The sequence below is a fragment of the Lichenostomus cassidix genome, chromosome 2 (assembly GCF_008360975.1).
Source record: "Lichenostomus cassidix isolate B80296 chromosome 2, HeHo_3.0, whole genome shotgun sequence".
Taxonomy (NCBI): domain Eukaryota; kingdom Metazoa; phylum Chordata; class Aves; order Passeriformes; family Meliphagidae; genus Lichenostomus; species Lichenostomus cassidix.
Window position 1 is genome coordinate 103,936,808 of NC_139482.1, and position 26,501 is coordinate 103,963,308.

Consider the following 26,501-nt stretch of genomic DNA (forward strand, 5'->3'; position numbering starts at 1 on the left):
TAAAGAATGAAATGGTGTTTTTGTCTTGGATTGATGATATGATAATCCTTTATCCCCTATCGTTGGCTTATATGCCCAAGAAAGAAAAAAAATGTGTAAAATGTGTGGTCCTGTCTCTTTAACTGCACCCAGCCGCAGAGAGAAACGCGGGTTGTTTTGAAAACATTTTCTCCAAGCCTTGCTCCGGGGGAGGATTCGTCGCCCGGCAGAGACTGCGTGCTGGACGGGGGTCGGAGTGAGCTCTGTTCCCGTTTTTCCATTCTTCTTCTTTTTCCTCGTTTGGACCCCTTCTCTTCGATCTGCTTTGCCACCCGGAGACCCAGGAGGGCCAGAGGACAGCAGAGCTCTCCAGGGAGCTCCACCCGGCCCCGGGTGGGGGCGAGGAGGAGAGGGACTGCGTCTGAGAAAAGGACTTTTTAATCAGGTTGAATAACTGCCTTTCACCTTGTTTTTCCCCTTCCCCTGTGCCTTGCAGGGCACTCTGCGTGGTTTTGTTAAATAAATAGTTTTTTCTTCACTTCCATCTAAGAGGTTCTGTTGTGGGTGGGGGAGGGGGTGTCGGGGCCCTTCGCTCTCGGAGGAGAGAGTCTTATCATTAACCCGGGACAGTTTTGTTTGTATAAATTTGTATACTTTACATGTATGTATAGAAGTAAAGGAAAACATAAAGTATAAGTAGGACATGGATTTTTTTTTTTGCTCATATCTAATAGAGACGTTTTGTGTACACTTTGAAATTAGTATGATTTATTTAGCAGAGCTGCAGCTGGAAATGGTGCATATACCTGTGTGCAAAAAACACAAATTCTGGGCATAGCAAATTAAACCAAATCAGCTGGAGCTCTGCTTCTAGCTGAGAGATATATCAGTTCTTAATCCTTATTACAATTTACAAATACATTGAAAGTTGATGTGTATAATTTAGGGAGAAACAAACTTCTTTACTGATAAAGGCTGTTAATTAATTAAAAATAAACTCCAGAGGCAAACTACTGTGTGTAAGAAATGCCAGAGGCAGAAGACTTACTCATTACTGCATATTCAGATAAGTCATCTAATGTACACAATAAGCATCAAAAGCAACTGGAAGAAGAAATTGAATATTTTCATTGGAAAATAATATGCTACATGCATATGGAAATCTGGTTGATTCAGATTTAGCTGAATGTGCATCATCTGTAGGCATCAGTCTTAAAAAGGTTTAAGAATGTGCTTGAATGTAAGTATGCAAATAGAAATTACTTGTATGCTTGCAGCTGATTATATCCTTAAATCTTTGCATTACCAAAGCCATAGCTTGTTATCAAAGATTACTTTACTTATGACGTAAATAACATTTTATTTAAATAAATTAATATTAAAATGGATTTCATTTTGATTTTGAGTTAAAATATTTCTACAGTTGTTGGTAGATAGTTCCTGTGTCACAGTATTTACTAAGCAAAATTTTATGTGTATGCAACTATTTTAACCATACCAATGTAACAATTAGCTATGTTGAGCACAGGGGTATTTCACCTAAGGAGCATATACTTCATGTACTTTATTTCAGGAAGAAAGATTTCACACTTCTTCTTTCCTAGGAGGAAAAAAGAAAAAAAAAAGAAATATTATACATTTTGGTTTTGAATGGAGAAAAATATGTTAGAGAAATAAGTATATGTGGTATGTATCAGTGTCCTGCTATAGAAACATGCATGACATAAAAGCCAGACAGAAACAGATTTTTTTCATCTTACTGTTCTTAGAGATCTGTCCAATTTTCATGTAGACTTTTAACTCTATTTTATCCATTACATTTTCATGTACTCTAAGTCTTGTGCAAACTAAATGTGAAGTGGTGGTGTGATTTTGAAATCAACACCACTTACTTTTGTCAGGTATGAAATGCCTACACAAGATATGTTCACAGAAAAATCAGATTAAGATTCAGACTAAAAATCATCATCAGACTAAAGAAATAATTATTGCCATCATTAAGCCCTGAAAATTAGTATGCCACGATCTGAAAGAGTGTTTATAATTTATATTTATAACTGCATATAAATTACAGAGAAATTTGAAGAAAAATTGTAGAGAAAGTGTCAGAGCATTTCATTTGATGTTTATAAATATAAAAATGTTTCTATTTAAAATATAATATACACATAACTTCACCAACATTTCCCTAAGCAAAGTAAATGGTGAAGCTTATTGTATTATGCCTAAATTCTGCAGCCCACCTCAGCCTCTCTGGTGGGAGTGATTTCTTTCATCAGTGCAAAAATTGTGCCTCTGACCTCAAAAGAATAACCAGACAATACAAAATGCTGAAATCTTCTTCATCAACTTTGTTAATGTTGAATGCTTTTTCCATGCCTCCTGAGACTTCTCTTTCTGTTCAGGTCATGCTTCAATTGCTCAGTTGAGCAAGTCAGCTATGACCTAAAGAGAAGCTGTGTCCAAATCTAGTCCTTCTCAGAAGATTTGGGGACACTGCACTGATTTGCCTGAAAGTCTCATGTCTTATGTCTCTGTTCCCTGGGAGAGCCAACTCAGAGTGAGGGGCTACTAAAGCTGTGCATCCCAGAGTCCCCTGGGAAGGAAAATCTAGGGAAGGGTGGTTTACAAGTTCCACAGCAGTGTGATGCCACCTAAATCATCCCATCTTTCCTAGAAATTCCCTGTGGGTTTAGAGAACATGAAGCATTTTTCCTCCCTCCCTGCCTCTCTGCCTGGTTCTTCCTTCCTCATCCTGAAATCTTTTAAACATAGAGAGTGGCTTCTTGTATGTGAGGTTTCTACAAAAATGGCTGAAGCCCATGAGAAGGATCTTTCTGTGCATGTTCCTGTGTGTTGAACTGCAGCCTCTATTAATAAACGCTGTTAATCTGAGCAGAGTGCTGCTAATGCAGAAATATTCTGGTAAGACAGATCTTCCAAGTCCTTGTGGGGATTCTCACTTTGCATTCCTTTATCATCGAAAATAATATGAGCATGCTCTCAAACACTACTGAAAATAAAAAACATAATGAATAGTGGTAATTCCACTTCATTCATGATGAATGAACACAAAGACATGGTTTTCGATGCCAAGACACTGGACTGTGATTGTGAGGCAATTCTTTTCTAAAGAAATATTTATCATCACATTACCTCATCCCAGCTGTTACTTAAAGATCGAGGGTTTCACAGTTAAATAAGTCAAATCATTTAAAATCATTGTGTCTGTATTTTGTAGGCTAGAACATTGAGTGTTTGTGTTTTCCATAATACTTGTGTTTTTCTCAATGTGCCCTTTCTGAGGAGGCAGTCTTGTATCCACCATGACTGAATCTTGTTCCAGCTAAAGTTTATTGCAATGTAAACACCTCCTATGAAGAAGTGCATTCTCTGTGAAAGGAGAAAGAATGAACTTACCACTTAAAAATTCTGCTTATACAATTGCAGTGCTCTGCCAGCTATGTATTCAATGAACTCAGGACTCTTTGGATCTAAGTTGGGAGGAACTTTAATGGTGAAAGTAGGTGAAGTCAGAATGTTCACATCTACCACAGTTTCGTCTTTACTGGAAGGATCCCCAGGTACCACCTAGAAGAAATCAGTACTTTAGACACTACAAACTACTGTGTACTTTCAGTTTTGTTTATACCTATATGTATTTTCAGTTTTGTTTACACCTACTGTGCCCACTGTCTTTAATAGAGGAAAATTAAATAGGGGAATATTTTAGGCTTTCTACTAAAAAGACAGTGGGTGTCTGAATTTATGCCAGAGCTTAATGTAGGTGGTGGAAAGAGCTGACATGGCACTGCCAAGACCATATTAAAGAGCTGCATGTTAATATTTATACCATGAACTATATCTATAAAGGACTTTTTTTCTCCGAAAGAAAACTTGAGATCTTGAACCACTAACTTCAATACAACATTTGTGTGATTGAATTTATTCATTCCTGTGTGTTTTTCTAAATCAGACTTAGCTCTATAGCTTTAGTTGCCTAGAACAGATAGCTCAGACTCAGCTGGGGAAGTGTGCCTGTCTCCTGTTCCTGTTTTGTGCTTTTTTTTTTTTTTTGGTGGATTGTACCATCATTTCGTATAAGGTTCTGGTAGTAATAGTAGTAATTCACTATGTATGAGTGGATTTCTCAGTTAGAAGAGAGAATAAGATTTTACCCCTGCCCAAGAAAATGGATTGAATTTACCCTGAATGTATCCTTGTGTGTCAGATACAATTAATCATCATGTATTTACTGAAATATCAACCAATGCTGTCAAGCATGTGCAGCTTCCACTGCAATAATCTGTATAACATTTACCTTCTTTGAACTTTGGAATTTCTAGGTGCAGATATAGATAGCTAGACATTCATCGATCCAGTACAGGTGTGTTACTGACGGGTGCAGTGTGATTTATCTGTGAAGGTAATCTGAGGCCAGTCAAAGCTGCTAGTGTCAATTTACTCTTATCAGACAGTGATTCAGGTTAGCCTGTCAGCCATCCATCAGACTAAAAGGATTTAGAGGGAAATAGTTTCTAATCTCAGGAGTTTCAGCTCATGAACGGATTACCAAGCATACACAAATTCAACATGAGTAAGAACGTTGTGTTGTAAACCCAAACATTAGACAAGTACAGACATCCACAACTCCCAGAAGCATAAATGTGAGCAAAATGCAGGTTAAAGGCAGCAATAGCTCCCTTCTGAAGACATCCCTTACCTTAACTATGTTGAAAATGTTTTCTGGCCCGATGGTCATATTGGATAGCTCAGACACCCACCCAAATCTTTCTTTCATTTTGTTCAACAAGTAGGAAGTGTCTTCTGTGTGATGCCGAACCACCTGGAGAATCTGCTCATACTGCTCCCCTGAGAGATTAACCAGCTTAAAGGCTTCATCAAACTTTATGTGCAGCTCAGGAACATTTGGGCAATCTGTTAGAAAAGACAGTGTTATGTCTTGTACTTCGTCTTTTCTGTCTGAAGAAATGAAAACTGTAAAAAAGGTCTAGCAAGGTCTGGGTTGGTCTTTAAATAATGCTGAAAAAAAGGAGAATAAGTTTTGCTGACTTATTTTGGTAGATTTAGTTCAGGCTCATAATGAGTAAATGGATGCATCATCCCATATGTTGTATTACAGTGATTTACCAAGTAGATTTAGGTTTATATCATATTTCATGGCAATAGATCTTCTGTTAATGCTAAATAAGAACTCATAAATTTTACATATAGCAACTTGATATTCTCCTTATACATAATGGGTTTTTTTATTTGCTTATATTCCATTGTGAATCTGTCCCAGGTATATAGACTGCAAGGCAAGCTGAGGGAGCAAAGATCCTTCCACCGTGAGAGATCAGTTTTGAGTCCACATGAGGAAGCTGAATATATCTAAGTCTGTGGGAGACAGGTGAAGTCTCTGGTGACTGGAAAAAGGGAAATATTTCACTGATTTTTAAGTAAGGGTAGTAAGAAGGGCCCTGAGGACTACCACTGTGTCAGCCTCAGCTCTGTGCCTGGAAATATGGAATATCAGGTCGTCCAAGAAGCTCTGCTTAGACACATGGAAGATAGGGAGGTGATTTGAGACAGCCAGCACTTCTTCACCAAGGGCAAGTCCTGCCTTACCAGCCTGTGATGGAATGATTCCATCAATGGGGAAGGAAAGGGTTAGAGAAGTCATTTATCTGTACTTCTGTAAGGCCTTTTACATGGTCCCCCACAACATCCTTATACCTAAATTGGGGAGATATGGAACTGATGGGTGGACTGTTTGATGGATGAGGAATTGTGTGGATGGTCATATCCAGAGATAGTGGTCAATGGCTTAATGCCCAGATAGAGATCAGTGACAAGTGGTGTCATTTAGGAGTCCATACTGGGACCAGAACTATTTAATGTCTTCATCAATGACATGGATAGTGGGATCGAGTGCACCTTCGACAAGTTCACAGGTGGCACCAAGCTGAGTGGTGTGGGTGACACACCCAGGGGATGGGATGCCATCCAGAGGGACCTGGACAAGCTCATGGAGTGGGCCCAGGTGAACCTCATGAGGTTCAGCAAGGCCAAGTGCAAGGTGCTGCACCTGGGCTGGGACAGCTCCAGCTATCAACACAGACTGCAAGGTGAACAGATGGAGAGCAGCCCTGCCGAGATGGACTTGGGGGTGCTGGTGGATGAAAAGCATTACATGAGATGGCCATGTGCACTGGCAGCCCAGAAAGCCAAACACATCCTGGGCTGCATCAAAAGAATCATGGCCAGCAGGTTGAGGGAGGTGATTCTGACCCCCTGCTCTTCTCTCATAAAACCCCTGGAGTACTTCATTCAGGTCTGGACTCCTCAGCACAGAAAGACATGGATCAGCTGGAGCAAGTCTAATAGTTCTAGAGGACTTTTAGTCCTCTAAAATTATTAGAGGATGGGAGCACCTTTTCTATTCATTAGTACAGGCTGAGAGAGGTGGGGTTATTCAGCCTGGAGGAGAGAAGACTCCGGGGACACTTATTGTGGCCTTTGAATATAATTTGTGGCCATCAGTAACTGAAGGGTGCCTGTAAGAAAGATGGGGACAAGCTATTTATCAGGCCCTGGGGACAAGAGGTAATGATTTTAAATTGAAAGAGAGTGGATGTAGACCATATGTAAGCAAGAAGTTTTTTACAATGAGGGTAGTGAAACGCTGGAACAAGTTGCTCAGGGAGGTGGTAGATGTCCCATCCCTGGAAACATTCAAGGTCAGATTCTTGGGGCACTGAGCAACCTGATCTAGATGAAGATGTCCCTGCTGATTGCTGTGGGGTTGGTCTAGGTGATTTGTAAATGTCCCTTTAAACCTAAAATATTCTATGATTCTGTGGTATTAGTTATTGTGAAAAAGCCTATATTCCTGGTGAGTGTTAAGACCGAATATTTATCTTACAATAGCTATACAGTAGTATGAGACTAGTATCATCTGCCATGAGTTCAGAACTGAAGATTGCTGTTTTTTTCTTTCCTAAAATATAGATTTTAAGAAAAAATTTTATACAAAAATTACTCTGTAAAAATTCAGTTTCTTTTTTGTCAAATTGGATTATCAAGGGGCACCTTCAAGCTGATAATACAATAACAAACTGGTCTCTGTACTACATGGGTGTAGATAAGACGATATTTATAGTGGTCTGAAATACTTTTAAATGTTTGCCACACAGGAGATATTCTGAATAAATTTAGGTTTAAGCATATCCGTCGATTTTAAAATCTAAATAATTCTGGAAGTACAGAAGTGTTATGCTGCAGTGGAAGTCCTGACAGCAGTTCCAGGTGATCAGTCTGAATGTCTTTCAGGTGCCCATGAATGGTGGTGACAGAGCTCTGCCATTTCCTTACATACTGACATGAAGTCCCGGTTTTGTCCTTCATGTCAGTTCTCTTTGCTGACAGGGTTCAACAAAAAGTAATTACAGGCTCTTCAGCACTTGCTTTTCTTGCAAGGAGCTGAATGATACCTGATGTTACACCTGGTTGTCAGCAGCAGTCAGTGTCAGGAGTTTAAGCTTCTCTTCACTTTCTGCTCAGCACTGCTGCACCCAGGCAGGATCGACTGCTGCCTGACATCTTGCTCCTCTGCGGGATGGCAGCTCTGACAAAATATATAGGTATTTTGTAATAGACTGTGGGACGTCTCTTTGGAGCACCAGCGGTATGTTAACAACTGAGCTATACTGACACTCTGTGGAGACAGCGGGGAAAGCTAATTGAAATCTGGAGTGAGGAATGGTTATTGTATCCGTAGTTACAATAAAAACCCTGTAAACGTTGCTAATTCCAAAAATATGAAAACAAAATTGTAGAAAATTAAAACCTCGAAGTCTATAAACCAGTGATCAATGCATTACAGAAAAAAAAAAAAAAGTTATTTACCTTGCAAAAGATTGTCTTGACATTTCTGGCATCTCTCATGAAACTGTGGGCATCCAGAGGAGTTCTCCCGAAGCTCCTTGCACTGCAGTCTCTGGCGCCCTGACACAATTTTTGAAAACATGCCACTTCTGTCAGGATCTAGAATGAAGTCATAGTATTTTTAGACTGCTGTTAAACTTAGAGTCTTTATGTATGCATTCATTACCTAGCCTGAGTGCTGCAATATAATTTCTTGCCCTTAATCCAAAGTATTTTGCATAAATCATCCTTCCCTACCCCTCCTCTTCCCTTCCCCCCCCCCCCAAATGAAAGGAATAAATTATTAAAACATAGAAGTCAGGAGAAGATACAAGTCATGTTTTCTTTCAAGGAATTCATGCAGCTGTAGTATATTCCCTTATAAAGACATAGTAGTGTATTCCCCACTAATAACCAAACAATTGCTGATATTATTACACAATATTTCTACAACATGTGAGTTCTGGTAACATCTTTTTGACCCTAAGAAATCAAGATGTTTCATAATCACATACAGCAAGATGGGAGCACAGTACCAAAGCTTATTTCTGAGGTAACATGGCTCATGTTATAGAAAAAAATTTAAAATGTTCTGGAAGAATCACTTAACTTTGTATTTCCTGATGATCACATAATGTTTATGTGACTGTCACTCTGAGTTATGGCATGCACTCACTGTGATTTCCTTGTAGACCAGCAAATTCGTTTTATTTTCAATAGTAAACTATGAGGCTTATTTGTATTCTAAAAGTTTGTCATGGTCATTTTCCTTCACCGATAGTTATCACTAATGGTATGCTCAGAATTTTCTGGCCACTGGAAAACCTGATGGCTGGTCTTTAATTCGTTGGTATTTGATTGGCAAGCTACATTGTTTTTGTAGCCTGAAACAGGACTTGCAGCTGTCAAGCTGAACTTAACATCATTTGGCAAGGGCAGGGATATGCCTTGACATCTCACAGAATTACCCTAATTTTTTAGAGTTGGTGACCATGTCAATAAGAGATGATACAAATCACATCCTGACAAATGCTGAGATTAAATCTGTCAGTCAGCCTTATGAAAACCTGCAGCTGCCCTGAATTCAAGTGCTCCTGAGGAACTCCTGCAAAGGCTTTGAGAATTGCCATGAAAATCAGGCTGTGCAGGCCCCCTGCAACATTTTTTATGAAATTTCTATGTGACTGATAGTTATCCTTGACACATAGCCTCCAGAGCTTCTTTACAGTATTTCACACTAACATACTGGAAACTGAGTCATTAACTGTAGTTTAGCCATCCCAGGGGGGTTGATGTCATTGACAGTCATTTTCTAACACTTGCCTTTGGTTTGTTCTGGCACATCTCTTCTAGAATCTCTGTATTCATCAAATACGTCGGTGATCACCTCACTGACACCTTCAAACACCGTCCTACTGAAATCAAAAACTACCTGTAAGAAGCCAGGCATGCCCCAGCCTCTCTGTGATCCATCATATCTGGTGGTGACCTCAGGTAAAGCTGGCATACTGGGGGACTCACTGAAGTCCAGGTCAGACATGAAATATGTCTGAAAAGACTGGTCAAATTCTTTTTGCATGTGCTTGAAAAAAATGAAACTCCTGTCAAATATTGTGCCCACATCTGATAATAGCTGGCTAAATAAATCTTCCATCTTTACTAGCTGGGTATCCTCTTTCTCAGGCTTTTCATTAGACTGGATGTCTCTTCCTTGATCCTCGTGAAAAGTAAATATGAGTGGAGGTATTTTCCTCAAAAAATCTTCAACCTGTGTATAAGAAGGAGACAGATCAGGTGCCTGACAAGTTATCAGTTTCTCATCTCTCACGTAAGTGTCTCTAATTTTTCTCTTTCAAATACTCATAGAAATAATGCCCTCTTAATAACTGCCAATACAGCATATCCTCTGAATTAATTTAAGACACTAGACCCCAAAGAGGGAAAGTGCATTCAGTCTAAATCCTTAGTTCAAAATCAGAGCTGGAGTAAAAAGGTTGCCAGTTTCCCTTTAATCTGTGGAGGCTCAAAATTATTATCAGCGTTTGGGTTTCTTCCAACAGAAGATTTGGACGTTATGTTGGAAAGATGCAAGATGCATTTCTGTCTACGTAGGTGTGGTGTAGGGAGCAGAAGATGATTGTTCTCACCTTGATTTTTAAAAAGCCTGCCCTCTCTCACCAATGAGCAAATCCTCACATCCTTGTGTGAACAGAAACCAGCAAAATCAATAAAGCAGTGACTCTGAATCCATGGTTTTATCATGTAAGAGGCTGTGTAAATTCTGCTATACAGAGTTCCCAGTTCCTGGGTCTTGACCACTGGTTCCCTCCTCCATGCTTTAAGGCACTAATTTGGCCTGAGCCAGTGGAGTTGTTTTTTGAGCCACGCTCCATGGCACTAGGAAATGGGTAAGGGCTAAGAAGCACCCTGATAAAACACACATATGTAGGTATAGATAGATATAGACAGATATACATATAAATAAAGACAGTTATACATATGTTTTTTAATCAAATCATCGGCTTGATCTGCCTACTTGTGCAGCTCACAGGGAAACCGAAATGGGAAACTGCACTGCAGGAACAGCCTAAGCCAGTATTGCTCCTGTAGTCTGTGTGTCGTCAGCCAGCTATCATCTTTGTCTTCTTTCTCTTGTTCTTTTTTTTTGTTTGTTTTTTAATGACTTAGCTCACAACACATTTCTGACTTTGAATGCTTCAAATAAACCAAATAACTCATGGAGGAAGTTACCAAGAGGGTCAAAGACAGTGACGACACAGTGCGTAACTTTTACTGCTATAATTTCAGCATCCACAGACACTTGAAAGTCCAAGAGGTATGTTTGAGGTATCCTGTAGTATCTAAAATGCTAAAAGTATCACCAATAGTCTCAAATTTAATATTTCCCACATCATAATCTGAATGATTTTAAGAATATGCAGAAATATTAAACACATTTTCTCTGAACCCTGCCTGAAACACACTATGTTTAATGTTTAAGTTATTGTATTTTCAGTACATGGAGGGGTGAAAGCTGGGCAGTCTAGTTAACATTTTACTAGCAGTAATTGCAGTTTTGCTTCTGAAGTTCCTTATGCTTAAAGCGTATGCCCAAACGAAACAAAAAAATTATTACAATTTTTTAAAATCTTGTAGCAATGTGCCAGCCAGGAAAACGTATTTTATTTCTGGTAGAATTAGGGAAGTCTCCTTTGCTGACAGGTTCCTTTATTAAAAGAGGTTAAGGGTTTTTGGTTTTTTTTTTTCCTTTTTTTTTTTTGTTCCTTAAGGAGTTGATTTAAGATAAATATGGGAAAGAATGATGTTGTAATAAGTAGATGATTTCTTTTTCCCCCATGTAATTTTGCTAACTGTATCTATACTTCTAGCTTTGCTGATTTTCAGATGAACCATAAAGAATGTAAGTGGTATTTTTCACAAAGAGTTATCGAGCATCTTAATGCAAGTCCTACTGTGATAGAAAACATCGTGTATCTGGAATGAATCTGTTGGGGTCAGGGGAGGAACCAGTTTCCATGGAGTCTTGCCAGAGTGCAACTGAACTCATTTTGGCTCAGCATTCAATGACCATAATCACATGTAATCTCTACCATATAACTTCATATTTCCAGACCCTCCAAATCAAATTAATTTTATGTAGCTCATATAACTGGTAGATCTGGGTATTGAGAAAAAGATGTGCTGTCTCTAAAACTCTTGGGCGAACTCGAGAGTATTCTCCAGGTACAAAGTTTCTTCCTACCTTTCTTTTAAAGGTTGACACACCATGTTTGCAAGTTGTATAATATCTCATGCAGGTACTTTCTAAACAAGATTCACATTCATCCCATAGATTTTTCAAGGATACTTGACATTGTCTTTCCTCTTCTTTCAATCTTGCCTTTACTTCATCCATAAGTCGCAAGGCTTGCTAAGGAAAAAGATTCCGTTGAGGGCAATTTTCAAATTAGTATTCTAAGTACTTATTCCAGTGCTGATCTCTCATTTTGGCTATTTACAGCTCCTTTTTTTGCTAATCCCTAGCCACTAGGGTAGGTTGTCTTCTCAGCTGCAGTCACATACGAGGGGAACTGAAAATTGAAAATCTTTTTCTTGTAGGATTTTACTGATGTTGTTCTCTCAGGGGGCAGAGCCTACAGAAACAAATGGATCTCTACAGTCTACCAGGATTTTTGATGTTAAGAAAAAGACTCACACATCATTCTGTGTAAGAATTCAACCTTCCCCATGGTCATGTGTGCAACTCGTGTCATTTTTTCTCCATATCATCTGAACAGTATTCATCTGTCCCACAAATAGTCCTTTTCTGTTGCTTTTCTCTGTCCTTAAGGGATTGATATTTCATGAGACTAGGTCCTTGCCATACATAAGGTCTTTCACTGATGCAGAAATATGTAAAAGTATAGCATTTCTGATGTTTGGGAGTGTACTAATCAAAAGGCTGTGGTGAGGGTTTTTTTCCTGCTCTTATGGAAGTGTGAGGCACTTCTACCACAATGAAGGGAAACAAGATGCATTTTACAATGCTGCTTCTATTTACCTCATCAGTTAGAGCACAAAGCTGAGCAGATCAGAAACAACATTTTTGGAATAGATTTGACAGTGGAAAGAGGAAAGTTCTTCCTATTGAAGTAGATTGCACATAAACAATTTCTCTCTCCAGTTGCAACATATTTTAATAGTTTTGGTTTCCAAACAATGTTCCAATTTATCTCTAAGTATGACAGAAACCTTTTAATTGGTGGGGCTTATTCCTTTTTGTCAGCATTCCAATAGGGAAGAGACACATAAAAGAAAACTTCTGTCAGAATGTACTCGATGGAGACAGTAACTGCAGTTTTCATAATCTATGTTTAGTTATTTTCTGATCTTTCTAATACATTTATTCAGTGTTTTATGAACTCTCACTGTGGATTTAGTCCTGTGTAAATGAAATCATCCAGTAAGATCTAACACAAGTGTTGATTATGGGAGTGCACTGGTGTTTCTTAAGATGTTAGAAAGCTATCAGGTAGTTTTTGGCTTGCTAACACAAATAGCTTAAACTAACTGCTAGATGTTGGGCCAAGAGGGAATTTTCCTTCGTTGAAACAAATAGTTAGTAAATTAGGATACTTGTATTTCTTTAAATATACAGTAAACCTCTGTTTCTTCCAATCATCTGAGCATGTGGCTCTGAGCCTAGGTGCTGCACAAAGACATTGGAAATTTCCCTGATTCACTGTACTTTAGAGCACATTATCATTTCCAGCTTTGATATTTTCCTGAAGGTCTGAAGCTTGCAAAGCAAGCTGGAAAACATCTTGTGACCCCAGGAGTACAGAGACATGGAGGGCAGAGCTGCTGGACCTTCCACACAAAACACTATTCTACAGTTGCCTGCTGTGGTGTGAATTCAGCGAAGCAGGGTTTTTTAGAAAAAAAAACATTAAGTGCAGTTTTCTTCTGCTAGTGAGATAAAGGGCAGAAGCAGATTTTCTCTCAGTCCTGTGACTGCAAAAAGAGATTTATGCTGCTTGGAGTGTACATACAACATGGTTTACAGTCTTCGCAGAATGCACTTATGTTACCTGTTTTTCTTCACTGCTCTTCTTCAAGGTTTTCATCAGATCTATGTGCTTATCTTCATTTCTTTCCATCATAATTTTCATCTGCTTAATACCAATCAAAGCTTTCTTTACTTCTTCATCTACATACTTCTCTCCAACTTCAGATAATTCTAAAAAAAGCCAAATTATACAGTGACTTAATCAGATTTTAACACTATTGCAAATTGTCATGCACTGATGATGAAGGAGAATTAAATAGCTCTATGTTTCCCTACAGTGGCAGAGCCAAATCTTGAGACAGTGAATGCTGAATAACACTGAGCTAAGACAATTTCCATCAGATAAGATCTGGCCCAGAGCTTTTGCAAGGATCAGCTGTGTGTAACTCAGTGTATGTTCAACTCTCCCACTGCTAGTTACTGAATCCCAGAGCAATTGAGGCTGGAAGGCGCTTTTGGAGTTCATTGAGTGCAGACCACCCCTCTGCTCAAAGCAGGGTCAGCTACAGCAGGTTGCTCAGGACATCATCCTAGATTTTGGGTATCTCCAAGGATCACTCATCAGTTTTCTAATGGCATACCCTTTATATTTATATTTGATCTGATAGAAGCCTGTGACAGCTTCCCTTTACATTTTGAAAATGTAGGTTAAAGGTGCCTTCAATCTGTTTTCAGAAAAATACAATTTCTAGACTTCCTGTGAAGTAATGACCATAGGGTTTTGGTGAAAACCTGGGCTGGCCCATGTATTGCACCTTGAAGCTCTGCATGACTGCCTTTTATCTGTATTTGTTTTCTTTGTGGAAATACCCTGACTATCACTGGAACTATACAAAACAAGTAAAACCACATCAGCTTGAGAATGCCAAAAACATGTAGATCACTTCTTCCTTTGTGTCATTCTTCCTTACCCCTAACCTTTTATTTGTTAATTACATGAATATTATTAACACAGACTGAAATGCAGGATTATTTAATGGCTGATCCTCTTTCTATCCACAGAATAAAGCCATGCTTAGAGATGTGTGCATGCAGAATAGCTGCTATTTTCTAAATTAGGTAATTCTATTTAAAAGCAATTTTAATTGTTTGTAAAAGCCACTTTTTCCAGTGAAGTATATAAGTGTGGAGGAAATATTTTCAAAGATTATTTAAACAAACAAAATAGTTCAAAATGTGTTGAATTGAATTTTGAGTTTGGTTTATATTCTGGTGATTTATAAGGAACCAAATAACCTACAAAAATCCTCTAAATACTTTTTTTTGGCAGGTGATGCTTATCTGTTAATCCCTTTACTTTTCTCATCCTGCTTGTTCTTATCTTCCTGTTGTGAGTGTGTGCATGCAATCAGCTTTATTATGGTTTCTAAACTCCACACATGAAAGTGGAACTTCTTGATGCCAGTGAGTGTGGAACTCAAAATGCACTACCCAGCTGGAGACCTGGGCCCAGGGGCTTCCAGCACACCCTGCCAGGAAAAGCTTACATACGTTTAAGGTTGTCCCGGAGATACATTTCCTCCTGCTTTGTCGGTGCACAGTGATGACCCTTCAGACACAGCACATGTATTATAAATATCCAAAAGGACTTCATGTTCTTTCTGTGAAAGAAACAGGTCGGTGCAGTTACATGTAAACATGGTCAGGAAGCTCAAATGCCTAGGTATACGAAGTAAATACAAATACTAATATAATAGTAAGTATTTTACAAGTTCCTGTTAATTTTGTCCTTAACTATGGTTTCTGAGATTCACAGCATGCACCTGAATGCTACTCCTGGTGAAAACACATGAGTAAGAAGCTTGACCTCATTTGTAATTATCTATTTAGATTAATTAGATGAATTCCACTGAGTTTGCACAGTGGTTAACAGAATGAGGACATGTATATATAAAATCAAAAGCTTATGCTGCTCACTCTGTCCCTTTTCTACTTTGTGAAACACACTTACTATTTATCTCACATTGTGTCCTTAGTTCATATTGTAAATACATCCATGCTAAATGCTATTGGCAGTTTTTAAAGAGGGAAGTTTCTGGAATGTTGTTCCCTTTCTTGTGTCCAAACATGATTCCTTTCATTGTCCTTCAGAATAAGGCTTAATATAAGAGACACCACAATAGGTATGCCAAGAAATTAGCAATTAGATCAATTTTGTAAACAAACAGATCAGCAAATGAAAGAAATTCCTGCAAAATAAGGAAAAGAAATATCATTTGCTTTATTTTCCTCCTAAGAGCAGAGGCGAAAGGTTTATTTTTCAGAAAACATGCAATTGCACTTTATAGTTCTCATCTGATTAAGTGAACCCGTTATTTAAGTGCCTTGTAGTTAGCCAATATAGCCTTCTTGGAGATGCAATTATCAGCCGCAAGCATATACGTAAATTAAAAGCCTGGCTTTAGTTATAACCTGAATTTACTTCTATAGTTATTTGCATATTGTACCTTTACATTTATAGCCAAATACCAATTAACTTTGCTAAGAAATACAAACACACAACCAAAGAAAAGTTAAAAAAAAAAAGTATATTTACCATTAATACTGAAACACCTCTTCTGTGAAATTGCTCCCTGCGTCAGGAAGGGGCTGGGCTGTGTTCTGATCTAATTGCTGGGAGTGTCAGGGATTTTGCCATGTTCTACTTATCTGATGAGAAGGTACTTAATCCTATTAACGGGACGTTTAGTCATTAGGCTGGAGGATTTTGCATGTGTGGGACTTCATGCTCATTTCTGTGGGCAAAACCACCAGGGGGAGTGTTGGGCAGAATTGCCCAATTTAATGTAATTCGGAATTGCTACTTTTCTGTAGTCAGTAGCCTTTTGTCGTGCTAGCTCTTCCATCGTCTTACTTTTTGCTTTAGGAGACACCTGCAGCTTATGTTATTAGTGAAATTGATACCATTAGTTTGGCTAAAAATAGCTTCCAACATTTAATCTCTTCAGCAGAGTTTTAGCTTGCTATAAAAACCACTGCCTTATGTAAGGACCTTCTTTGTACACCTTCTGAAGGTACAGGAGTTCGAAAAAAAAATCAAGAATACAGAGACAGGCTGGCATATGAGCAGATTCTGGAATGAGATAAGCAATTTTTTGCATTTTGTACATCATTATACTTGCCAATGTTTTGGGGGTTTGCCTGTTTAATGCTATTTCCTTCAGTTTCTCCAAGTCTGTGAAATATGTCTGAGATCTGACTTGTAAGAAGTTTTGGATACTTTGAAATGAAATATTTAAGTACTAACAGATGCTTGGTATAAAATATGGACAGGTGTTGTTAGCAAATCATATTCCACCTTGTGATATTCAGCAATATTACTCCCTTGTAGTCAAAGAGGAAATGGGGAGAGTGGCCCCATCTGTAGCCCATGGTCTGTAACAGCAACTGTAAAGCATCCTATTCTATTTTGTTTACCTCATCATTCATAAAAGTCAATTGATGATTGATGGTTTATCTAGAATGATTAAAGCTGCTTCGGCAAGAGATTTGAAGGGTTTATTTTTAAACACACTATTGGGAAGAGTGAAGAATCTGTTAGCTCTAATGGGAGCTGCAAGTCTCCAGTTTGCATTAAAAATTAAGATAACTCTGCACATTTTTTCTGAGTGTGATGGATGGAATGGAATATGCCTTTTGTTGTAATCTGTATGAATTGCTGTCTCATTGAGTTGCTACTAAGTCCTTGACCAAGAGTCATCACTACCCAAAATTATTCAAGTTTTCTTTTGTGGAAACACCAAGCATGCACCCTTGCAGACCTTGTAGTCCCCAGCCAGACTGTTTCTTAAGCATCCCTGGGTCTTAGGCTGAAGTAGAAGGGGCAATCTCTCTCTCCTTCTGAACCTTATGCTTGGCTCAGGAGAGACTGAAAATGGAAAATGCATTTGCACAAAGGAAGACAATCAGTTACATGTGAAATGTGTGCTATTAGCCTATGTGTGCAATGAATCCTAACAAAGACTTTAATCTTTCACTGCAAGGGTTTGTCCACTCATTTTTGACATTTATCTTGGCTAATATTCATTTACTAGCAGAAGTTGCTGCTGGCCTTTCTGAACCTGACTCTATGTAGAGAAAGCTTTACTCAATCTGGAGTAAAAAGGGTGGTTTCAACACATCACTGATAGTTCACAGGAGTTTGTGAGGAAACAGGCAGCCCCAGCTCTGTGGCAAGGGAGGGCAGCACTCCTGCCCCAGGGGAAGAGGCTGAGGGATACCTCTGGCACAGATCCCACAACTTATTTTCAGAATTGTCTGCTTTCTAAAGGTCATCTTGGGAGACTCTGGTCAAACACACACTTGCTCCTTGTGAAGTCAATCCTTCAGCTAACACTGAGACACAGAGTCCTGGTATGTGTTGGGCTCCTGTTCTCAATTCAGTTGATTCTGAGCGTTCCAAGGTGTTCCATCATCTTGGATGTTACTCTTCACACTATATTATAACCATTATGTAACCACATGGAAATAGGCACAACTGTATGTATCTATTTCTTTTTACAAAACCACAAAATCCTAGTTCTTTGCTCTCGTGTTATTTCATATATATCTAATGGCTGGAAGAGGAGGTCTAAGGAACCCGAGGACAAAACTGATAGAGCTAGTATGTCTGTTAAATTTAATCTTGGGGTTAAACTTAACCTTAGAAGTGCACTTAAGAACCCAACACATTTTCCTGAAAGGCAGCTGTTAATTGTGCTTACTCTGAAAATCTTTGCCTCTCTCATTTCTGTTTTGAATTTAATTAAACAAAAATCTCATCAATAGTACCTTCAGGGAGGTATAATGATCAGGAATAATCCATTCTCTTTTAACATTCCAAATCTGATTTGCAGTGACCTATTATGGAGATCTCCATTTTTTTCATCTCAGCTGCCATGTTCAACAGTTTCCTCTTAATATTTTATTTTCCTCTGAGTTTGAGTGCTTTGATCAGCTATAGTATAGCATGTCGACATGGTGCTGACATGTTCAATTTTTCCCATTCTTATACAAGCAGATGATTCAGTGCTTATTGATGCTGTTGAAATTAATAAGGTACTCTTCCAATATTGAATCACACTAGAGACAGTCTGAAGAAACTGTTGGGAGCTAATTGTAGAAAGTGTCTCTTTCCCTTCCCCAATTTCCTACCCCTGTTATTCCACTACTACTCCATTTTAATTGAAATAGTATGTATATATCAGGAAAAAAAAAAAGGAAAATATCTTGAAAAGGAATTTCAGTTAAAAGACATTTTTTACAAGATACTGATAAATTAAAAAGTAAATAGTTGTAACAAGATATATAGACATTGAGCTTGAACCAAGCTGAACTTGAGCAATGAGAGTTGTAGCTGCTTTGTGGATTTTTCTTAGGTCCTGTTGGATGACCTCCACAAATGTGTAACATTTTTTCACCATGTACTGTGACTTCTCCCTATTTGTTGATCCATTCCACCTGGCAGGATTAAGCATCAAGAAATATGTCAAAATGGAATTTCCTGTGTTGTACATCAGCTATAGGATTTTGTTCCAGTTAGATATTTACACAATTATTTTCTGTTTGTAAGAGTTGTTTCCTACTATGCTACATGTTTCCTACACATTTCTTTCTCAGCTAGGCCAGGCATATAATGATCAGGCTGAAAATACCTGTACATATTTATAGACTCTATGAGTCATGGAAAGTGCTATATACTGACATTAAATCTCTTGGTATTTGTATGAAATAGTCCCTAGTTCTACGAAGTCTTAATTAGCTTTATTTGTAAGCACACTATTAGTTCTACTGCTTTCAATTGAAATTAAATCCTAGTGGGGTTTTATGGTGTAATTACATGGCTAATTTAAAGCATGCACAAAGCTTTGCTGAAAGTTAGTATGGGTTTTAAGGGTATAGAATTGAACTTTTGTGCTGTAAAAGTTGGGTTTGGTTTGGTTTGGTTTGGTTTGGTTTGGTTTGGTTTGGTTTGGTTTGGTTTGGTTTAATCCTTTCCAGTGCTTCAGGAGTCCCTGAGTGGTTTGTGCTTTCTCCTGTATTTCAAAGGCTCTTGGAGCTCCTGTTGAGTTCGTATTCAGTCTTTGAGCTCTACCTGATTACATGAAGTTAGGAACCAAGGTTCCTTCTTTAGTCCAGAGAGAGAGGCATGCTCCTGAGATGCTCTCAGTCATGCTGGAAGGCCTCAGACAAAGGACCTGAGGTTGCATTAAGCTGAATAGCTACAGTTAGTCTAAGCTACACAATCTATCTTGCAAAAATACCAGCTGAGGCCCCCAAAGTAGCACAGCTGTGTTAGCATGACAGGATCCCAAAGTTCATGAGCCCTGAAGCTCAGAGTCAGGCTGACACAATTACCCTGTCTGGAGGAGGGTCAGGCAGTGCCAGGTCAGGACTCTGTGCTGTGCACAGCACAAACATGAAACCAGCAGAAGGCAGAAATCAGCCTGTGAAACTTAGAGCATTGCTCTGTGCACTGTGAGTTAATGTGACTTTAGTTGGAATTATTAAGGTACATCTTTTGGGGTCAGCAAGACCAGTGTCACAAGGCTTAGCATGCTTTAAAATGCATGAGCCTTTTCTGATTTCCTTTTGCTTGCCTATCCATGGATGCCAAGGATGACTATTCAATGTGGAAAAAATCTTCTACTTCACTGCTGATATTTTTTATTTTCTAAGCCCTTCAGAGCTTTGACACAAAGTTCTAAATACCAGTCCCAGCAGTAACATGACAACTGTTGTTCACAGGGCCATGCAAAGTTTTTTCACACCTTATCCAGAAGTATTTCAGAAGGGACCTGTGGTGATCCTGAACACTTTCTTTGGGAAGTCAAAACTATAACATAAATTTAACTAATTTTAGGGAACAAAGAATTCAAACCTTAGAGTTAAATGAAAGACAATACAAAGCTGAAACCTAAATATTATGCAGTTGTCTTCAGAACTTGTGCTTAGGATATCAGCTAACTATTGAACTTGGAGAAGCACTATTACTGACATTATATTATCAGCAGGAGATATCAAAGTCAGTGCAAGGATAACAAGATGAGTTTAAAACAATTTATTAGAAAACTATGAAGCAAACCTGCATAGTACGTTTACACAAACAGATTTCAGGAAGCATTTAATATTAAAATGCTAAAGTTTTGAACCAGATGTTTTGTAAGGGTTTAGTTTCAAGCTTCCCTAGGAACATTAAAACAAAAAAGTTTTATTGCATGCAGACATGTAATATATCAGCTTTCAGCCTGCAACTGAAAGGAACAGGGCTCCTTCTGTGCATTCATCTGGTTTGCTTAAGCATATCTTTGTCATTCAGCTCTGTGTCACCTAGTTAAAAGAGTGACTGATTATTGAAAACAACTCTCTAGTTTAATGAAATTGAGAGGGCTGAGTTATCAGTTTGTGATGTGCTGAACAACTCCTGAAGATGGTAGCTGCCCTAACCTGGTGAAAAGGAATTGAAGGCACTCAGGTTAGGGCCTTGGTAATATTCAGTGAATATTCTCAATTCAGACATCAGAAGGACATCTGGATATAAAGCTTCCTCAATGCAGTTCATAACCAGGCACACACAGTCCCCTTGCTTGCAATAGCACAGAAGTGGAGGAAGCAAAGCTGGAATGCTGCCTGAATTTCAATATTAATTGAATTTCAATTCAATAAATTGCCATTTCAAATATTAAGGACAATTTCTAGGAAGACCCTTATTGCAATTACAATTAATGACTTCATGCTTCTAAGAGATCTTGCTTAATTGCTGTTGCACATGTTTTTACAGCTGTCCTTTTATATAACTGTTACACTGCCCCATGCATCTGCCTCAGTACTCAAAGCTTTTTAAAGCACTGTGAAAAAACAACAACATTAGTTACAGAAACCTGACAAAGGGGAGGAGAATAAAAAAGAAAGAAGAATTGAGTTCAGAGCAAATGAGAATTAGGAATGAGACAAAAAAGGCATAAAGGAAAAGGAAGGTGAAATAGGGAAGACCACGAAGTACAAAAAGTCAGGGAAGACACTGACAAGAACAATATTTCCAATTGGAAGTATATGAATTCATATCCATATCCGCTATCAACAGCCAAATAGTTGTTGCAAGCAAAAATAATGTAGGAAGCCCATGAAGATGCACATGTGGCAGAACAGGACAACTATATAACTTGAAGTCCTTTCTTGTTTATCATATTTCCTTCTGCTCTGGTATGAAGCCATTCTGGGAAAGATGGGGGAATTTGCCCACACTTCAAGTTGCTTAATACATTTGCAGGTACTGTGAAAGGCTAAACACTAAGAAAAGAATTGTGGAATACACCAGTCCAGATTTGAGTGTGCACAGTGAGTGTATGCACCTGAGCTAGCAGGAAGCAACTTGATCTACAGGAAGGTATCCCTGCCTGTGACAGGGAGGTTCAACTAGATGAGCTTTGAAGGTCCCTTCCCACCCAAACCATTCTGTGATTCTGTGGCATGTATGATACAGGCCAAAATGGGATACTTGGATATTCTGCTGAATATAGATTTTTGCAAAATCTATCATGCATGGAAGCTGGCAGGGTCTGATCACTCATACTTAAAGCACAACAAAAATAGAAATTATTTCAAGTTGTAAAAAATCCAGTCTACTGTTTTCTAGCACAACCTGCAGTCAGCTGAGATGGCAGCTACCATGGTTAAATTATCATCTTTTTGAAAACTTGAATCAAAGCGTTAAACTCATAAAAGATGAAGGCAAACTCCTACAGAGCACCATCATGTACTTAGCATTCATTTCTTAACATGCTAGATTTTCACATAGGTTTTGGGTCAGCTACATTATAGTGTCCAGCACAGTATCACACATCCTACTTTGTGGACAGTGGTTTGTAGGGATTCCTTATGCTGATGTTTTTATTTTGTTCCTTCAGACAAAGTATGTTTAAAAAAATCCTAGAAGATAGGCTTATTGTGAATATTTAGCACAATAGACAAAATGTTCTCTCCAAATGAAGAAATCCATGAAATTTCACCTGCTGGAAGGATATTTGGGGTAGGCAAATCTTGAGTATTGGGGTAGTACTGTATTTTAAGGAGTGTATTCTGTGTATTCTCAGCACCTTATAGAAGGGGTTTGGCTCTGCATCTGGTCAGCAGATCAGATATAGAAATCTTCAGAAAATAATTGAAACCATGAGCTGGGTAATACTTAACTTCCAAGCCTCACTGGTCTGAAATGGCCACTTCACATTGTTTGCAAAAGCAGCCAGAGCTCCATGTTTTGTACACATAGGACACAGGAATGGGCAGTGACTATAACTAAAACTTCATAAATAATGCAGATGCATTTGAAACACCTTAGGTGCTAGAAAACTTTCAAAGGTCCATGACACCAACATAATTGTGTTGCAAATATTATTCAAAAGCATTTTGCTGTTGCTATTGGGGGACAATACCACATTATGCATTTCCATACCTGACCTCAGGAAAAAATGAACTTTCATTTCAGCCTTTGCTCTTGTGCCTCTAATATTGTCTATCATATCTTGAGAGCAGATGGTTGAAGTCCTGTTCCTCTGCCCAGGTCTTACACATTTAACTGCACATATAGACACACGTATATTAACACAGTAGACAACAGGTCAGCTCGTTTGCTGATGTAAATAAGCAAAGATCCCTTGTCTCTGAAGACAGCTCTGATTCATACCAGCTGAAGACCAGTACATTTTCCCTCGGTCTGGATTCAGTAAACCACACACACACAGAGTGCAAAGCAGCCTATTGTTTGAAGGAAACCTTTCTTGTTTAAGGCACTGCTGAACAAATAAACTAGGCAGCAGAGGGAATTAGCAGGAATGAAGAGTATTAGTTCCTCAGAGAAAATAACATCAAAAAAAGCCCTTGGTATCCATCAGTCAGAATTCCTTCAGTGCTAGACAAAAGCTGCAATGGAAATTGCTGTGTTGTAACCTATGTGATCCCATCCTGAACAATTTACTCAAAACACTGCGCTTCCAACACTTTGTATAGATCAAGTAGCATGAGCAAGGAAAGAAAGTAAATGAGAAAATAGAAAGAACTTAAATACTATTCAAGCAAAGCACTTAACCATGCATTTAACTTTTAACCTGAGAGCAGTCCCATGGAAGTCAATGGGATTACTTAGGTACTTAAGTAAATCATGCGATTAAATGGTCCAGTGGATCAGGATTTTAAAAATCTGCATGGTTGTTACTTAAAAATGGATACAGTACAACAGAGGAAGGGAAGGAGGAAAATCTGTTTTCCATCCTCAGTTTCAAGTGTACTGACAAAGGCATGATAAGATCTAGCACTAGGAAGTTAAGAGTTGGAAAAATCCAGCCTTGAAATAAGACATTTCCTCATAGCTGTGAGGAAAATATTGAGACAGCTTACGAGAAGGAAGTGGATTTACCCTCACACAGAGTTCTTGTAATGGTGTTAAATATATTAAAAGAAAAAGGAGATTAATCCAGATTCTAGGAGTAAACTCAAGAGGTTAAAAAAAAAAAAAAAAATTGGGCAGTTCCTGGAGAAGAGACACATCCACCAGTTTATTGCAGCATTCTAGTCCACATCCAACCTCCAGCTCAAGAGATTGTTAAACCACTGCTTATAAAACAGATGATTTTATGTTATTCTGCTTTTTGTATTTCTTGTAAGCATCTACTGCTTTTGGAAGTACTACTTGTCTGGACATATTTCTGATTTAACCTAGTACAACAATATTTCATTTCAATACTGTACTATACATACACACACATCATGAAAGGATTAAGCTGGCTGGTATTTGCAGTCTTTTCTGGCTTTAAAATATGTCAGCTGGACTTGTGCTTACTCCCTTTGTTCATGAGTTTGACAGGAAACTGCATTGCCTAAATTTCCTGCTGCAGTTTGACAATCCTGAGCTTCCTTCAGGATTTGGGAAGGAAGTGGGTGCTGAGTGGCTGTCAGTGGAGCTGGAGTCATGTGGGACCTTCTCTCCTGAGCCAGTCCCAGCAGCCAGGGTGCCACACTGTGACAGAGGGACCTCCATTTCTCCTCTCCATGGCACACGCTTTTTAATCTCCTAAGGCGAAAAAAAATGTTATTTCAATACTGTCATATCTGGATAAAACTTGCATATCCTGTGGTTAACTAGAGACCAGACCAGATGACCTCACTTAGTTTTTTCTGGCTCCAAATGCTGTAAACTCTTGTCCTGGGCTAGGGCCCATCAAAGCCCATCTGAGCCCCTGGAAATACTTGTATTGACTTCACTCTGCATGAGCAAGGCTTCAGCTCAATGTACAGACTATGTCTGAGTCAACAGGGGTCCAAAAAGAATGCAGCTCAGCTTGCAGTCAATACACACACCTAAATGACCACAAGCAGAGATATTCAGAAAGGACTCGTAACAGCATCCTCACAGAAATTAATTGCATGAAAGCTTAATTAGCCATAGATATCAGCAGGAGATATTCTTCTCAGCTTTCTGTGCGAAAGGTCCATTGAAGTTAAAAGTATTTATAGTTACTTATGGGGGAAAAATTTAGGATGGGCTATAGCAGCCCTACAAGTTTCAGCCATTGGAGAAAAGCTGTTTCACCACAGTTTGTGCATTTCCCAAAACGAAACTGAGATCAGCCCACATAATTTAATGGGTTCTAAATGAGAAAAGACTCGTGGTTTAGGCCAGAAGCACATCTGGTATAGCCCTAAGGATCTAGTTCATAGCAGTAATATTTTTCTGCAGTTTTAAGCCAGAGCTTCTGCAAGTTTCAGTATGAAAGCTCCTAGTTTTAGACCTAAAACATGGCACAGTGCTGGGAGCAATTAACTGTGCACTTTTCCCCTACATACTGCAGTTTAATATGCCTATGTCTCTCATGGCAGAGAGGTGATCCTGTTTAAATGTTGGACTTTTTGTTAAATACTAAGTTGTGATTTTCCTGTTCTTCTTTGTGCAGTGATATAGAATCAGTGAGAAATAGATGCATCTTTGCATATAAATGCAAGTCATCATTGTCTTAAGAGAGGTGTTTATAAAGCAGTTGTGTGTCTTATTTAAATAATAAGGTATTTAGGAATGTTAGCTGGGAAATAAGGAATATTTCACTTTGTACAAGTTACAATAGCACACCTCTTCCACTTGGCATAATTATTATATTTATGCATAGTAGCAGTAAGGGAGATTAGCATACTTTGGGTTTCTGTGTTTGTGGGTAGATTTGTCTTTTACACCTTCCATCTGTGGAATATAAAAGCTCAGGACTTTATGAGGCAAAGGTAACTTGAGACATAACCTTGTTCTACTTGGCAATTCAAAATTCCCACGTGAGACCAGAAAATTTTAAAGAGTATAAAGATTAGGGTCTGTTTTCTCAAAGTGGGTATATTAAATTAGGGAGGTAGGTGGTTAGCCAGGCATGATAACAAAGACCCCATGTAGAGCACAAGCGAGAGCCCAAGGTCTGGCTCAGCCTCAAGCACTGTCAAGCAGAGGAGATTACATTCCTGGACACTGGGTGTGATAGAGAAGCATTAGAAAACATGAAGCACTAATTATGTACATGTGAGCAAAAAATGTGGTAGCTGGTCAGATAGCAGGACTGTGTGTGTTTGAGAGAGATTACTAACCTGGAAAATTTACTTGTGGCTGATATAATAACCTGTTTCCATAAGACAGGGATTTTTTTTCCTCTGCTTGTTTGTGAGTTCTGCTTTGTTTGCATTTGTTTTCAATTATATTATTTGTAATTGTTGCATTTTACTGAAAAGTTATAATTTTGGCACATACAGTTGAAAACCAGTTTTCATCTATGCAAGAGGTATGCACTCAAGGCAATTAAAAGTGATGTGTTTGCTTTTTAATAAGAAATTAACTGTCACCAAAAATTATCTTGGCAAAAAATCCAGTGAAGGCTGCCTTTGTGATATGATATATTTTAGAAATGTCTTAGTATTCTCTAAACTGCAAAAATTCTGCCTGTCATTTCACAACACTCTGGGGAAAGGCAGCTGAATCTCACTTTTAATTCTGAAATGATAGGCACAGTTTCATGCATTT

General features: G+C 38.5%; 1 protein-coding gene across 1 annotated transcript; it reads right to left on the minus strand.

The window, feature by feature from the left end:
- Positions 1-984: 984 nt before the first annotated feature.
- Positions 985-16,084, minus strand: CLUL1 (clusterin like 1). Its single transcript, XM_085049813.1, has 9 exons — positions 16,014-16,084; positions 14,969-15,078; positions 13,500-13,648; positions 11,672-11,839; positions 9,232-9,676; positions 7,891-8,028; positions 4,703-4,917; positions 3,400-3,570; positions 985-1,579 (listed from the first exon to the last, which is right to left on the minus strand). The coding sequence occupies exons 2-8, from the start codon at positions 15,069-15,071 to the stop codon at positions 3,403-3,405; spliced, it is 1,386 nt and encodes a 461-aa protein (XP_084905939.1). The 5' UTR covers positions 15,072-15,078; positions 16,014-16,084; the 3' UTR covers positions 985-1,579; positions 3,400-3,402.
- Between the last annotated feature and the right edge of the window lie 10,417 nt (positions 16,085-26,501).